At 30.0% G+C, this 17,597-nt stretch overlaps 1 protein-coding gene, 1 long non-coding RNA gene and 2 pseudogenes across 2 annotated transcripts; 2 read left to right on the plus strand and 2 right to left on the minus strand.

The window, feature by feature from the left end:
• Positions 1–3,561: 3,561 nt before the first annotated feature.
• Positions 3,562–4,881, minus strand: LOC149056478 (uncharacterized; annotated as a pseudogene).
• LOC149056479 (uncharacterized) lies at positions 4,217–6,074 on the plus strand. Its single transcript, XM_089227087.1, has 3 exons — positions 4,217–5,070; positions 5,182–5,458; positions 5,718–6,074. The coding sequence occupies exons 1-3, from the start codon at positions 4,964–4,966 to the stop codon at positions 6,072–6,074; spliced, it is 741 nt and encodes a 246-aa protein (XP_089083213.1). The 5' UTR covers positions 4,217–4,963.
• Positions 6,075–6,819: 745 nt separating this feature from the next.
• On the plus strand, positions 6,820–13,095 carry LOC149056480 (uncharacterized; annotated as a pseudogene).
• On the minus strand, positions 8,036–9,177 carry LOC149056481 (uncharacterized). The gene is made up of 3 exons (XR_016191648.1): positions 9,137–9,177; positions 8,903–9,034; positions 8,036–8,444 (listed from the first exon to the last, which is right to left on the minus strand). It is a non-coding gene; the product is annotated as an uncharacterized LOC149056481 (long non-coding RNA).
• Positions 13,096–17,597: the final 4,502 nt, after the last annotated feature.

Genomic DNA, 17,597 nt, shown 5'->3' on the forward strand with positions numbered 1-17,597 from the left:
TGCTAATCGGTCCGGTTTCACAGGATGCTAACCCTAGTGCACATTGTCTATTAACGACGTTCAACCCCTCCATAGAGTCACTGATGGAGAAATTTTGGGAGGTGGAAGAAATCCCTGAGATCAAGGCAGTTAATGGTTTGACAGATTTTCTTCGTATCAACATATGCTTCGAGTCGTAGTTTGGGTAAGACGTTTCGTGTCGTTGTGTAAAAGAAAACCTGTATCTCTTGGGACTTTGACGTTAGATGAATTGAACGAAGCATCAAAGGTGATCGTTAGACACTCTCAGCTCGTTCATTTTCGTTCGTTGTATTTTGATCTCTCTCGGAATGCCCGGATTTCCTCCAAACCGTTACCTCGACTTTCTCCGTATATTGATTCAGTTGAATTATACGTGTAGGAGGATGACTTCGCAACTCTCAAATATCGATTAATCAAAAACATCCGATCTTCGCATCTCTAGGTTACTGGTACGTCATTGGCATATTTTCTCTTGTCATTCCGGGGCACGCTTAGTGGCTTCTCTTATTTCGAAGCAGTTCTGGATCTTGTCAATTCGTAGAGTAATTGGCAGTGAGTTGAAAGGATGTGTTACCTGTGTCCGGTTGGCAGCTGTTAATCCTCAACCAGTGATGGCGGACTTACCGTCTTCTCGTGTTATACCATGTCGACCGTTCTCAAAGGTAGGGATAGATTTTGCGGGCCCCTTGACCATGCGTGAACTTAAACTTCGGAAGGCACGAGAATATAAGGTCTATATTTCGGTATTTATTTGTATGACGGTGAAAGCTATTCACCTAGAAGTTGTTACTGATCTTTCAACACCGGCCTTTTTGGCAGCTCTAGACAGATTCGTTGCACGACGTGGCCTACCGTCCGATATCTATTCGGATTGCGGTACGAATTTCGTAGGCGCGTCAAAGCAACTTCGTAAATTCTTTTCTGAGGTGAAAACTCGAGATCAGCTTAGCTCACACCTCCCATGCAGTTGGCATTTTAACCCCCCTAGTGCTCCACATTTCGCAGGGAAGCGGCTGTGAAATCTATGAAAAGATTGTTAGTCCGAGTAGTAGGAGTTCATACTTTGACGTTTGAGGAACTCAACACCGTCATTTGTCGCATCGAATCAGTTCTGAATTCAAAACCCCTTAACACCGTTGTCATCTGACCCAGGAGATTTGGAAAGTTTAACTCCAGGGCCTTTCCTAATAGGTCAGCCTCTCTTGGGCGTTCCAGAGCCAATCGTCTCAGACACTCCTGGTCGTTTAACCTCGAGGTGGAAGCTCCTCCACCAGTGTCATCAGGCGTTCTGGAAAAGGTGATCCTCGGAATATCTAAATAGTCAACAACTTCGTTCAAAATGGACCTCCACCGACACTCAGCTCGGAGTCGGTGATTTAGTGCTAATCAAAGATAATGTGACTACTCCGTTATGTTGGCGATTAGGTAGAGTAATAGAGTTATTACCCGGCCAAGACGAGGTTGTTCGGGTGGTCAAGTTGATGATCGGACAGGGTGTCTTAGTTAGACCTGTGGTGAAGCTGGTCCGCTTACCCACCGAATAACGAATATATTTTTTAACTTGCGGGTTCCCTTACTGACGCAGTCGCTTCAGGGGCACTCCGGTACAGCTTAACGCCTTTGTTCATCCACACATTCAGAGTCAGTTCTGACTCGCTCTGTTACCGGTGTATGGGCGCCGGTGACTCAGTCTGGTGGGATGAGGGGGTGTTAAATTTATTATTATATTGTATTTACTGTGTTATTATTATTTTAATTATATGTATATCATATCAGTTGACTCTATTCGATATACCTGTTATATCGTATTCGTTATTATATTATGTGCTTGTTTATTATGTTAAAAAAAATGTAACTAGGGAATCCTTTGCCTTTATCCATTTCCTTTCTGGACGTGACCACACCAGCCATCCATACCACGACGAAGATTTACTGGTTCCAGTTTTGTGAGACTACGTCTCCCAAGGGCGGAGTATGTTCGCGCAAACTATTATCAGTTGTCGTGTTATCGATAATTACGAACACCCCCCTTGATCGAGAGATCAAGCGCCGTCAGTTCAGCTGGAACGAACGGCGTCCGGCAATACTGCGTCGGTACGGACACACTGGTTCGTTGTTGTTACGCTCCCGCTCGTGAGAGTCGTCCGTTGTTGTAACCTTTTTACTTTTTTTTCGTGCAAAACAAAAACCACGTGAGTTCCTTCAGGTTTTTGCCGTTTTGGTTATTTGTCATGCAACGGATGATATCGACGATCAGTTTTGACCCTGATTACATCCAGTTACGGCTTCATGTGTATTGATTTTGGTGACCAGTTCTGGCTCCGTCAGTTTTGACATCAATATTGTATTGCCATCAGTTCCGGTGCCATACATCATCCATCGTTCGTCTCGTCGTCGGCAGTTCCAGCCCAACGAAGAAAGGTGGTCTGAATCCTCATCATTCCTCACGGTATCGTTCCTTAAATTCTTTGTATTTATATGTTAAGATAATATAATATGTTAAAGTGCCAGTTAGGCAATTATATGTTTAATTTGTTCGAACATGATATTTATGCGTTATGACCTATATGGCGTAATTTATTTATATATATATATTATTGTGTATACCCTATCCTTCCCGTCAGAGCACGAGTCATCGTCGTCCACGAGCCAAACACGGTAAGTTCGACGTTGGCGAAACATTACATTTTATAATGAAATAATTTAATTTTAATATTTAATTATTTATTATAAAAATGTTTACAAAGTATCAATAATAATAATAATAACATAATATTTATTTTTGAAAAAAATAGTTAAATTATTTTAATGTATTTTCAAAATGTCCACCGTTATTTGATACACATTTTTCATATCGTGTTAATATTGATGCCGTCACAGACTTCAACAATTCCGATGTTATGGACGAGCATGCCGCAATGATAGGAACGCTCTTTCAAATTTTCGAGTGAAGAAGATTGCTCAGTGTAAACACGATCCTTTAAATATCCCCATAAAAAAATCCAGTGGAGAAAAGCCGGGTCCACACGATGATAGTTACTCTCGCAAGAGTCGCTATCGTGAACTAGAGTCTAGAGCATAGACATATTAATATGTCAATGGCATAGACATATTAATAAATGGTCTGCGCCATTAGTCTGTTATAATCTTCGGGCTTATGTTTATCAAACCTACTTGTATTTTTTTAAACTTTAAAACAGATAATCATGTTAAGCACACAAATACTTCCCCAACATTTTTTGAGAAGTGATTTTTAAGTATTTAAAATACTTTTATGTGCATATTATTCAAGAATACTAAATTTGTTTTATCTTTTTCGATATTTTTATTTACACTTCAAGAAATAGTGACTCTGTTACACAATTTAAAAATATTTTACTGTGTACATCACAAAGACAAGGAGGAAATACATTATTTTTAAAATAAAAACAAATTTTGGTCTGTGGCAGGAGTGTTAGCTCATTTACTATAATGTTCTTCACAAGTTCAATACACAAAAGATAAATAAATAAAAAAAATTATAGGTAGAGAAGATTAAAATCAAATTCCGTAAGAAGCCTTGGGAAGTTCCCATAGACCTCGAATAACTGAAGTTGGAATGAAATCGTGGTATTGTGATTTATCTGAGAGGCACCCTGGTATTAGGACATCTCTATTTGCGTAACCCCGGCAAGTTTCATTTAGTGAATTGATTCCAGCTCCTTCCAGGATATGATTTTTGGATTCTTTGTCTTCACTGAAGGTGATAAATTATGAATCGTTATTTGTCACATACAACCACTCATTCTTGTGTCGTAATTTGTGAAACACCGTTGTCGCCATTTCTATATGACGTATCTCACAACTTTCTGGTACCTCTCTCGGTTCTTGCATTAGGAGTATTTCACACATAGGTCTCATACTCCTAGAATGTAGAGGGTGCGTTTCGGGACACACCAGGAATTCGTAGACAGATTTACAAATAGCGGGATTAAAATTATCATAAGTCGAGTAGAGCTCTTTTGATTTTGTAACAGCTAAAAATTCATGCTTAGGTCTAATATACATACATTTCTTTTTGTTTTCCGACAAACACACCGGAAGTGGTATTAATTTATATAAACTCAATTCATGCTGGTACACTAACGGAATATTTAAAATAAAAACAATGTAATTATTATTATAGTATACCGTCAAATCTGATAATTTAACCAAATCATATACATTACTGTACTGTACTTCCAGTGGCATATTGGTCCCACTCGGGAGAATCAGTTTAATGTTTTTAAATTGTTCTAGTAATTCTCTCATACTTATCAAACTTGGATGTATCTGACCTGTTCTTGCACTTTGTAATATCTCGACTTATGTATTTATCCTCATAATTTGTATCAACATAACCTGGTTAATTACCGTAAACTGTTTATTCGTCTCTATCCTTGGAAAAATAGTATTGGTTAAGTTAACTAATTCTAGGGCAGTCTTCTCCAAACGTCCTATGTGTTCCTCATTAATTTCATGTTTAATATTTAAAATTCGCATATTTTCATCTAACATATTGGTCTGTTCTATTTTTGCTTCCCTTAGCCTGTTTATTGAAAAATCGAATTTCTTTATACAATCCCAATTACATAGTCGATATAATACTTGTGCGACTTGTGATACGTATAGCATCACACCCCGACGAACCCTAAGTTCTATAAAATTTATCAGCAACTCCTTTCGCTTAATTAGTTTTTTATTTAACAACAGAGAATGATTAAGTAACGGTTGACAATTTGGTATCACGTCAGCATACTTATCTAATTCGACACACATGCTTTTGACCCAAGATTTATAGATTATAGAGGTTGCCTCATACCAAAATCGTTTGTTTATCATAGCTCGTTATAGTACGTTGGTGGTTGATTTACGTTTTACACTGTATTTATTACTTAACTATTAGCTAAATTAATTTGTTTTAATGGCAACTCCAAAGTCAAAAGGTGGTTCATGTTGTGCAGTTGCCTCATGCAAAAATTATTCAGGCAAAGCCAAAAATACTGGTAGAACCGATTTGTGCTTTCACAGGTATGTTATAATTTTTTTTTAACTACATATTCATAAAATATACATACCTATCTTACATACATATCTATTAGTTTTTATATATTATAATAGAAGTTTATTTTAATTTAAAAGGTTTCCAAAGGATGATTTGCTTTTTAAAGTGTGGTCGAATAAATGTAGGAGAAATGATGCATGGAATCCTAGTAAATCATTTATATGTTCTGATCACTTTAAGCAAGATGATTATGTTAGAGATTTAAAATCTGAACTGTTAGGGTATGCTCCAAGAATAAAAATTTTAAAACCTGATGCTACACCTACACTTAATTTACCTGATGGCCATGACAAGTGTGTTTCAGAGTCAGGTATTCAGCGTCAAAAACGAATAGAGACTAAATTAATTAGACAGGTAAATATTGTTAAACATAATTGTATGCTTTTATTTTAACTATACAATCTGTACCTGTAAGAAGGTACTATAAGAGATACACACATTACAATGAAACTATATAATTAAAATATTCTAATTATTCTATAGTACCATGTCATGTTTATATTTAATATCTGATATTTTTTCCCTTAAGTTATCATCACATTACAGACTTGTTTCTTTATTCCTTTTTTTACTTATTCAATGATATTATTTTAATAAATAGTTTTTATTTTAGGCGCATAATGAGATTATCACTTTGGCTCTAAATGATAATGAACTATCTTCTTCTACTCAACATTCTGAATGTGACCTAGAGTCAACTCAATCATTGGGATTATCACAACCTCAAGATTATGAACATCTTTACAATAAACTACTTCTAGAACACGAAAAACTGTTAACTATTAAAAAATCTGAAGTTGACTACAAAAAAATTAATGAAAATCTACGGTTTCAAGTCAGAGATTTAGAGAAAAATTTAAAAGTAACAAATTTAATTTTAAAAAATACAGAAAAAAATAATGCAAGACAAATACAATTATTATCAAAAAATAAAAGACTTATATTAAGCAAAGAGTACTCATCCAGATGAAATATTTGAATGAGCATTCCAGCAAATTATTAAAAAAAAGGAAAGCAAAATCTCAACTTTACAAGCTCCAAAAACTAAAAAGACTGATACTTAATTGTGACAATATTATTATGTATTTTGTATTTTTGTATAATAGTTTTATAATAAACCATAAAAAATATCCTATTTGTATAGTTAAATTGATTTCAGTTCCTACAATCTGCAAAAAAAAATATACATATAATTTTAAATTACCTAAACTAGGTATATTTAGTAGTTTAATTTCTTGATACTATTCATAATGAACAAAAATCATTCATAAGAATGGTATTAAGGGGATAAATTCGATTATGTTATTAAATAATTCCGTAGGAGCGCGTTACTAGTAATTAGAAGCGCGTAGTAACCCCTACTCTGACTACTACGGACCTGGTGGCGAGACTCGGCGACAGTCGGCAGAACAGTCCCCACTCCCACCGCGCTGGATTTCTAATAATTAATATATATCTCCGCGACAAAAATACTATTTTATTACCGTGTTATTATTATCTGACTTTGATACTGGCGCACGACATGTATTAATAAAAATTCAAAACATAGAATGATCGTATAGGTATAATAATATCTTATCGATAATGTACAATTCATAATATTATATTAGCTTATTGCTTGTAATACTATTGTACATATTTTGTCATTTGTTATTCTACTTTCAATGTGTGCACACGTTTTATTTGATTACCTATCTACTTTTATTGGATAAATTATGGCAAACAAAAAACATGGGAAACAAAGTAAATGCAAAAAGAGAAGTGCAAAGTCGAAATGCATACAAAATTTACTTTTGAATAGGTATAAAAAAACTGAAAAAATAAATAATGAAGATAATACCAATAATCTTGAAGAGGATATGGATATCCAAAAATCAAATGAAACGTAAGCATAAAAATATGGGCAAATGGATACCACTCATATTATATATAATATATAGGTATATACTAATTTCAAGTAAAATTATTAAAAGTAATTCAGTTTTCAAAGGTAAAAAGTAAAAATGTTTCAGTATTTTCATACAAATCGGAAAAACTGGAAAAAAAGTGTAGGAAAATAAGAATTATGACGCAACACCAGATTTCGAATTTTCGACAAAATTGAATAATTTTTTTGTATTACCTAACTCAAAAACGAATTAACATAGATACTCGAAATTTTCACAAACATTTTAAGATTGCATTCCCTGTACATGATAAAATCTTTAAAATATTTTGACTCATTTTGAGCTATTTATGGATTTATAAAAAGGCTTGTTATTTTTTTTTTCCATAAATTATGCGAAAAAAAATTTGCTTGGACAAAAACTTTAAAAACTCAATAGAAGGTTATAATCATTATTATGTGATATAATTACTGTATTTAAAAATATCCTAGACTGACTGACCATCTTCGCTTAGAATCGTTTTTCATGTACAATTATACTTTTTTCGTATTTTATACATAATGTACCGCAGAAGTCAACTAACGCAAGTCACAAAAAGTAGATTTTTCGAAGAGGCAAAACAAAGTTTTTAACATGGATTTTTGGTAAAATTGTTTTTCTGTGTCTTTATTTTTGAACATATTTCATCAAAATTTTTTTATAAATACTAATACAATATATTTACTTTTATTGAAATATATTTATAACATTATATATAACATTTTATAATACTTTTTTTAAATTCAATTGTTAACATTATAAACTAAAATCACTTTTCCTCTGATTAAAATATAATTATTTCATAACAATATAATATAATTAAATAACATAAGAACACAACTATATCAAAATTAAAATTTATTTTATAATACTTCAACATAAATAGGAAACTTTTTTTTATAAAATAACATTTAACTTTTATTGAAATATTTTAAAACATTTTATAATACTTTTTTTTTTTAAATTCAATTGTTAACTATATAAACTAAAATCACTTTTGCTCTGATTAAAATATAATTATTTCATAACAATATAATAATAATACATAATATAATTAAATAACATAAGAACACAACTAAAACAAAATTAAAATTTATATTATAATACTTTAACATAAATAGGAAACTTTTTTTTATAAAATAACATAGTAATGATTAATGACTATTTAGTTCTTATTATTATAATAACTGACTAGTTTTATTCTGGATAATCAGCAATTTTATCATCATATTTCATGTTTGTATAAAAGTCATGAAATATTCTTGGCACCCATTTAAGAGCTGTTTGTAAATCTTTGTATTTTAATTTACTTATAGGCTTAGGCTCACTTGTTACTTGTGGTAAATGTTCTGGCCAAACTGAACTTCTAGTTGTTCTGTTTAATGACACAGTTTTAAATTCTTTTTCAGCGAAGTCTGTTTTAAACATTAATAGTCTTTCCTTTTCTTTCTCTAAACGCAAATGAACAATTTCAGAAATCTTTACTTCTTTTCTTCTGTATATTAATGGAGAATTTTTAGAATTGTATAGACATTGAAAATCCAAAAAGTCTTCCAGTTCCATATTTATTACCTCAAAAGGGTTTTTGTTTTTGCAAGACCTAATAAATTGTTGCCAATCCCATGGTGTCATTATACTTGAATGTTCAATTTTTTTTTTTGCTATCTTTTTTTGTATCTCTCATCTTCCTAAAACAATAAAAAATTACTATTACTATTACTATTACTAATTTCATATCATAACAATATTTATTATTTATTCTGATATAATAAATATTATTATGATATGAAATTAGTATTAGTAATATTAATTTTTTTATTGTTTTAGGTAGATGAAAGACAAAGATTCTTTATTACTAAACATGGTTTCTTACTGTTATACTGTATACTGGTAAATTACTGAGAGTAAGAACATCATCACCATTATTGATATTATTTGTTGTATGTACCATGCTAACAGTAGTTGGTATTGAGCAGTCATACATAATATGTGTGTCTTTAAATACCTATAATTAATATTACAATAATTCATATAATATTATTAAAATAATTAATAAGAGCCTTTTTTGATAATAAACACTATTCATGAAATTAATATTTATACTTACATCATGAACACCTTTTTCATTTGTAGCTAGTTTAAAAATGCGTTTTGCACGACTTTATTGCATTCTTACACGTAAAATATACAATATTATACTATAAAATAGCTAATAAAATATAATTTATAACAAATTTATGCTTAATCATCTAACAAAATAAACAATAATGACGTTTATAATCAATAATTTATATTAAAAAATATAAATATGATAAAAATATTACATTTGGCGGGTTGATTACTGATTGATAAATGGACTTACGATAAGAAAAACATGTGATGTTAGCAGTGTGCCATTCTTATCAGTGCTAGAGGTAAAGTATCGTAAAGGGACTTACGTTTGTATACTCCAACACTATTATTTCGTCCTACTATTTTTACCCAGAAGTAAACTATCATGCTGGACTTACGTTTCAATACTTCTATCATAGTTTAGGATTTAAGTTAGTATACTTCTAGGTAACTTTGAATTTATTGTACATAGGACTTACGTTTTAATACCTTTAAAAATATCATAAAACGCACATTCTGATTATATAACGAACTCAAAATGTCAAAAAATGGACTTGCGTTAGTTGACTTCTGTGGTACAGCCGGATTTACTCAGACACCTACCGTGAACAGTGTGGTATGGCGGTACGTACCCACTTGCCCACATTTTTTATCTATAATTTTTTGTATAATATATGTATATGAATATATTAATATATAATATAATACATATTTATACAGAAATATTCAATGTTTTTATGATAGTGTCAATAACGATGATAATGACTACTTACGACTATCAGACCATTCGGGATTAGATGAATCTACATTACCAAATTTGAATGTTGAGTACGTAAAATCTAATGAACCTACATTATCAGGGCGCCGAGTAGTAGACATAGAACATTTTATGAAACAAATGATGGAACTGGGTAAACATGGTAGTAAATGTACTATGGGACGATTTGTACTAATCAAAGAAGCACAAAATGGTGTAGGATTTAAACTTTATTTCAAATGCCATGTTTGTGACCGTCGCATCAAATTGTCACATCAGACAGAGAATCATCTGTAGATAATGTCAATAATGCGTTAGTTTGAGGAGCATTATCAATCGGTATTGGACATCGTCAGATTGAAGATTTACTCGCAGTTATGGACTGTCCATCACCATCGTTTAAAAAATTTAAACGACATGAAGTTATTATAGGAAAGGTAGATAAACATATAAAAGATAATTAAACCTTGTTATTCCAAAGCTAAAGGTAATATAGTGATTTATGGTAATTTAATTTACCATTATTCAATTATAGGTGTGGGAACAACAAATTTCAGAAATGTTGAAAAAAAATGGAGAGCAGGAAAAAAAAATTGCCATACAAAAAGGAAATTTATATAAAGGAACCCCTTACATCACAGTGATAGGTGATGGTGGTTGGGCTAAAAGAAGTTACGGACATGGTTTCAATTCTCAATCAGGCGTGGTAATTTTAGAAATCTTATAAGTTATAACTAGGGATCGGATTTATATGTATTTAATATTTATGAAACCAAAATATGTATTTTACTAATACTTAATTTTTTTTTTTTTTAAATGTAAATATAGGTATCTAGATAATTAGTCGAATATTTTATGTCAAAGGGGAAATATGTATTCGCATATGCATATAAATAAGCCCTATAGATATAAAATTTATATAATAATATAATATATAATATATTTGTATATAATAATATTATAGAAAAAAACGGTAGTTTTTGCCAAAAACCAGCTTTCTACTAGTTTTAGATAGGTAATCATTTTTAGATTCTGAACGGAGTGATGAATGTATTGATTTTACAAAGATGTGTTTTTTTTTTTATTAATTTTTGTGTCTGTCATCACGTTTTGGAGTAGTAATAATGCTCCGATTTTTGACTTCAGCCCCTCTTTGAATAGGAAAATTCATCTTGTTGGTACTTTGGGGTAAAAATAAACATTTTCCAACAGTTTTCAAAAAAATCGAGAAAAACAAAAATAATGTTTTTTTTAATTTAAAATCCTTATATCACGAAATACATATATGTATCGAATCTGATTTATTTTATCTTAATTTTACGTATGATATATATATTTAACTATACGCAAGAACTATTAAGAATAGTTTTTATTTTATAGGGAATAATTATTGGTGCAGAAACAAAAAAGCCCGTATATGTAGGTGTAAGAAACAAATATTGTAGTACATGTTCTTCTGCATCCAAAAATAATAAAAAAATAGATCATTTGTGTTTCCGAAATTATGATGGTTCTTCAACAGGTATGGAACAAGAATATATTATTGTAGAAGGCTTTCGCCAAAGCTTAGAACAACATGGTTTAATATATAAATATTATATTGGCGATGGTGATTCAAGTGTGTATGCCAGAATAGTTGAAAAAGTATCGTATGGTCGAGATGTTATCAAATTAGAATGTGCTAATCATATAACTCGTAATCTCCACGATGGCCTACGAAAATTGGTGGCAAATAAACATTTCCCATTACACGTGCTCAAAGTTTTAACTTATGGTTCTCCATCTCCCTTAGAAAGATTGGTTAAAGGGGTACGGACTGCAATTAAAGAGTGTGGAAAATCACATAATGTAAACATACTGCGAGAAGATTTAAAAAATGCACCATATCATGTTCTCGGTTCTCATAAAAATTGTCGTCCTACATATTGTACACGGTCAAATATGAATGAAAAGGACAATGTGCCATTAATGGAAAGTGGCAAAATAATGTCAGAAATTTTAGCAATTGTTGATAAAGTAACGAGAAAAGCCGATCGTCTAGTTTTCAACTCTACAACTAATATAGCTGAAAACTTTATGAGCTTAGTTGCAAAATTTACTGGCGGTAAAAGAGTAAATTATACCAAAACAGGCTCATATCAAAGAAGAGTATTAGGTGCAACCCAAGTTCACTCTAGGGGCCAGTCTTGGCATTTAAGTCCATGGAAAAAATTATCAGGAAAAAGTCCCGGCAAGTTTTTTAAAAAAAATTTAACGAGGCGTATTGCAATGACAACTTTAAATTCAAAGTATAAAAAACAAAAAAAAATTAGATTTAAAGTAAGTGGAGGTGACAAAAGTACAGTGAATCATGATTTTGATTACGGTCCAGACGCTGCTGGGCTGGATATGACTGAAGAGGATTTTAAATTTAACGTCAATAAAAAGTTAGAAGAGTTAAAAAAAGATTCTTTTTCAACCGAAACAATCGAACAATTACAAAAAAACACTATTGGTCAACATGATAATGTAGTCTGGCACGAAGCAAAGAAAAATAGACTCACCGCTTCTAATTTCGGGGCAGTTATTTGTAGAAAATCAACTACATCTTGTCATAATTTAGTGAAAACATTATTATACAGTAAAAATATTATTTCGAAACATATTGAATTTGAACGACAAAATGAAAAAGTGGTTATCCGACAATTCGAAAATCAGTATAACAAAACTGTAAGACCATGTGGGTTGTTTGTTGATGAACAATATCCATTTTTGGGCGCAAGTCCCGATGGTTTAGTTGATGACGATAAAATAATAGAGGTCAAGTGTACGCCGTCTATAGGACAAAAAACCTTAGAAGATGCAGCTCTTGATAAAAAGTTGCAGTTTTGTTTAGAGCTTACAGAAACAGGTCAACTTAAACTCAAAGAAAACCATAAATATTATTGGCAAATTCAAGGCCAACTAAACATTACAAAAAAATAGAATGTATTTTTATTTTATTCAGTATGGGAAATAATCTTTATGTGCAGAATATCAACAGGGACGAATATCTTTGGACAAATAAGATGCTTCCAATATTAGTCAATTTCTACATGGACTGTATGTTGCCTGAAATTGTAGATCCTCGAGTTCCAAGAGGTTTACGAATACGAGATCCGGCGAAAATAACGGAAGCACAATTTCAAATAAAAAAGAAATTTAAAAATTTAAAGTAAGAATTGAAAAATGTCATATTATGTAATTTTAAATGTGTTATTTATAATTTTTAATATTTTGTATTTTTTTTTAATTGCATTGATAACTATACTGTTATAATAATATTATACATTTTATTAATAATACCTTATATTTATTTATATAGTTAATTCTACCGATGATTACCTTAATTTATTTAGTCATGGCTACATTCATATCAAAAAACTAAAATTAATAATCACTTTCCTAAAAGGGTTAGTACAATACACCATAATTTTTTAACACGGGAGATGAGACCAATTGTCGATTGCAGGCACTCATAGCGCAGAATAAAGAGTGTTTTTCTGTCACCGTAGGCCTATAGGCTATATGTCGCTTCGGCGTCGACAACCAACAACCGATTAGTAGCCAGCGCGCGGTTGCGCTTTGCCGCCGCCGCTACGCAGCGCTAACAGTGGAATACGATAAATTGCGTGCATGCGTTGGGTATTAGGGGAGGAGCCAACAAAATTGAATAAACCAAATCTTAGTTCCTTTCCAAATAACTCAATAGTTAAAATATTTTTGATCTGAAAAAATAAACTGATTCATAATAGTAATACCTATATACCAACGTTGATTTTTTTTTCGTATTTTGATTATTAAAAAAAATATTTAAGAAAAACCATTTTACCACTAAGAGGTAAGTTTGAACCCAAATAACCTTTAAAAATAATCTTCAACAAAGAAACAGCCAACGACAGTATTCTAGGCAATATGTCAATATGATATATTCAAAGTTACAGACTCCTAACTACAAAACTCAGACTAGTAGGAAGGAACTCAAAATGCGAAATTTCAATTTTTGAACTGTATTTATAGCCAAAAAAATGAACAAAAAATTTTTTTTAATATTTTTTAGTTTCATCTTAAGTCATGTTTTAACTTTAGGTATACGCATTTCAATGATTTAATAAAAAAAAAGATCGGATATTGCCCCTTAAGTGTAATCTTAACAATTTTAGGTAATCATAAAATGTTATAAGAAATTGTATTTTCTAATTCATTTAGAAACTACAACTTTTGGTTATAATGGTTCATCCACCTAACAGAAAATATAATTAATGATAATATGTTTTATTCATAATAAATAAAAAGATAAAATGTAATGGAAATCCTAAATATTGAAGATGAAACTAAACAATTTTTTTGAATAATTTCTGATTAATTTGTAGGTATAACAACTATATAATCATATTTTTTATTATTTTTTTTTTTGAGGGGGTAGGGGCGGCAAAATATGTTGCCCCGGGCGAAAATGCACCCCTGTTTGTAGTAATAAATTTGTTTTTTGTAATAATATAGAGTACAAAATGCAAAAAACTCGTCATAATCAATGCGCCGCCTCAAAATGTGTACGACGGGTGACGTCACGGTCACTATAGGCGCTGCGGGGAATCTAAAATGTTTACATGACTATGAGGCAGTGGCGTACCCAGGGGGGGGGGCTTAGGGGGCTTCAGCCCCTCCCATTGGCCATGTTTTGGAATACATTTTATATTAAAAAAGACAAAGTACAAACCATGATATTTCTAAAAAACGGTATTGAATACAACGTATTATCTTTAGTAACAATGACCTAGTATAAGTAAAGCATAAACGTTGTGTTTATTATGGTACCGAATACCGATATAGATTTAGCCCCCCCCCCCCCTATTACAAAAAATAGAAAAAAAATTTGGGAAAAAATTTGGTAACAAATGGTGATAATTTCGCTAAATATCGTTTAAAGTCATTTGTATTAAACTAATATTAATTTTTATATTTTTATCGTTCAGTTCACATAATTTTACATCTAAAACACGCCTTTACAATACATTTGAGTGAATATAAAAGGTCGTAAAAAAAATTTGAAAAACAGGTGTTGAATCCGCTAAATATCGTCTTAAGTCATTTCTATTAAACTAATCATACTTTTTATATTTTGAATTTTAAGTTCACATTATTTTACATCTAAAACACGTATTTACAATACATTTGGGTGAATACAAAAAATAGAAAAAAAATTTGGTAAAAAATTGTAATAAATCCGCGAAATATCGTTTAAAGTCATTTGTATTGAACTAATCATACTTTTTATATTTTTATCGTTATGTTCACATTATTTTACATCTAAAACACCTTTTTACAATACATTTGGGTGAATACAAAAAATATAAAAAAAATATGGGAAAAAATTTGGTAAAAAATGGTAATAAATCCGCTAAATATCGTTTAAAGTCATTTCTATTAAACTAATCATACTTTTTATATTTTTACCGTTAAGTTCACATTATTTTACATCTAAAACACGTATTTACAATACATTTGGGTGAATACAAAAAATAGAAAATAAATTTGGGAAAAAATGGTAATAAATCCGCTAAATATCGTTTAAAGTAATTTGTATTGAACTAATCATACTTTTTATATTTTTATCGTTAAGTTCACATTATTTTACATCTAAAACACGTCTTTATAATACATATGGGTGAATATAAAAGGTCGTAAAAAAATTTTGAAAAACAGGTGATGAATCCGCTAAATATCGTTTAAAGTCATTTCTATTAAACTAATCATACTTTTTATATTTTTACCGTTAAGTTCACATTATTTTACATCTACAACACGTATTTACAATACATTTGGGTGAATACAAAAAATAGAAAATAAATTTGGGAAAAAATTTGGTAAAAATGGTGATAATTCCGCTAAATATCGTTTAAAGTCATTTGTATTGAACTAATCATGCTTTTTATATTTTTATCGTAAAGTTCACATAATTTTACATCTAAAACACGTCTTTACAATACATTTGGGTGAATATAAAAGGTCGTAAAAAAAATTTGAAAAACAGGTGATGAATCCGCTAAATATCGTCTTAAGTCATTTCTATTAAACTAATCATACTTTTTATATTTTGAATTTTAAGTTCACATTATTTTATATCTAAATACGTATTTAAAATACATTTGGGTGAATACAAAAAATAGAAAAAAAATTTGGTAAAAAATGGTAATAAATCCGCTAAATATCGTTTAAAGTCATTTGTATTGAACTAATCATACTTTTTATATTTTTATCGTAAAGTTCACATTATTTTACATCTAAAACACCTTTTTACAATACATTTGGGTGAATACAAAAAATATAAAAAAAATTTGGTAAAAAATGGTAATAAATCCTCTAAATATCGTTTAAAGTCATTTCTATTAAACTAATCATACTTTTTATATTTTTACCGTTAAGTTCACATTATTTTACATCTACAACACGTATTTACAATACATTTGGGTGAATACAAAAAATAGAAAAAAAATTTGGTAAAAATGGTGATAATTCCGCTAAATATCGTTTAAAGTCATTTGTATTGAACTAATCATACTTTTTATATTTTTATCGTTAAGTTCACATAATTTTACATCTAAAACACGTCTTTACAATACATTTGGGTGAATATAAAAGGTCGTAAAAAAAATTTGAAAAACAGGTGATGAATCCGCTAAATATCGTCTAAAGTCATTTCTATTAAACTAATCATACTTTTTATATTTTTAACGTTAACATCACATTATTTTACATCTAAAACACGTATTTACAATACATTTGGGTGAATACAAAAAACATAAAAAAAATTTGGTAAAAAATGGTAATAAATCCGCTAAATATCGTTTAAAGTGATTTGTATTGAACTAATCATACTTTTTATATTTTTACCGTTAAGTTCACATTATTTTACATCTAAAACACATTTTTACAATACATTTGGGTGAATACAAAAAATATAAAAAAAATTTGGGAAAAAATTTGGTAAAAAATGGTAATAAATCCTCTAAATATCGTTTAAAGTCATTTGTATTAAACTAATATTAATTTTTATATTTTTATCGTTCAGTTCACATAATTTTACATCTAAAACACGCCTTTACAATACATTTGAGTGAATATAAAAGGTCGTAAAAAAAATTTGAAAAACAGGTGTTGAATCCGCTAAATATCGTCTTAAGTCATTTCTATTAAACTAATCATACTTTTTATATTTTGAATTTTAAGTTCACATTATTTTACATCTAAAACACGTATTTACAATACATTTGGGTGAATACAAAAAATAGAAAAAAAATTTGGTAAAAAATTGTAATAAATCCGCGAAATATCGTTTAAAGTCATTTGTATTGAACTAATCATACTTTTTATATTTTTATCGTTATGTTCACATTATTTTACATCTAAAACACCTTTTTACAATACATTTGGGTGAATACAAAAAATATAAAAAAAATATGGGAAAAAATTTGGTAAAAAATGGTAATAAATCCGCTAAATATCGTTTAAAGTCATTTCTATTAAACTAATCATACTTTTTATATTTTTACCGTTAAGTTCACATTATTTTACATCTAAAACACGTATTTACAATACATTTGGGTGAATACAAAAAATAGAAAATAAATTTGGGAAAAAATGGTAATAAATCCGCTAAATATCGTTTAAAGTAATTTGT

This window comes from Diuraphis noxia, unplaced genomic scaffold (assembly GCF_037042655.1).
Source record: "Diuraphis noxia isolate RWA-SAM2 unplaced genomic scaffold, SU_Dnox_SAM2 contig0004, whole genome shotgun sequence".
Taxonomy (NCBI): Eukaryota; Metazoa; Arthropoda; class Insecta; order Hemiptera; family Aphididae; genus Diuraphis; species Diuraphis noxia.

Excerpts from the sequence above, each read along its gene's own strand:
- LOC149056479 (XM_089227087.1), top strand. The coding sequence starts at position 4,964 with ATGGCAACTCCAAAGTCAAAAGGTGGTTCATGTTGTGCAGTTGCCTCA. Across the intron at positions 5,071-5,181 it reads ACCGATTTGTGCTTTCACAG|GTTTCCAAAGGATGATTTGC; the intron begins GTATGTTATAAT and ends TTAATTTAAAAG. Across the intron at positions 5,459-5,717 it reads AGACTAAATTAATTAGACAG|GCGCATAATGAGATTATCAC; the intron begins GTAAATATTGTT and ends TTTTTATTTTAG.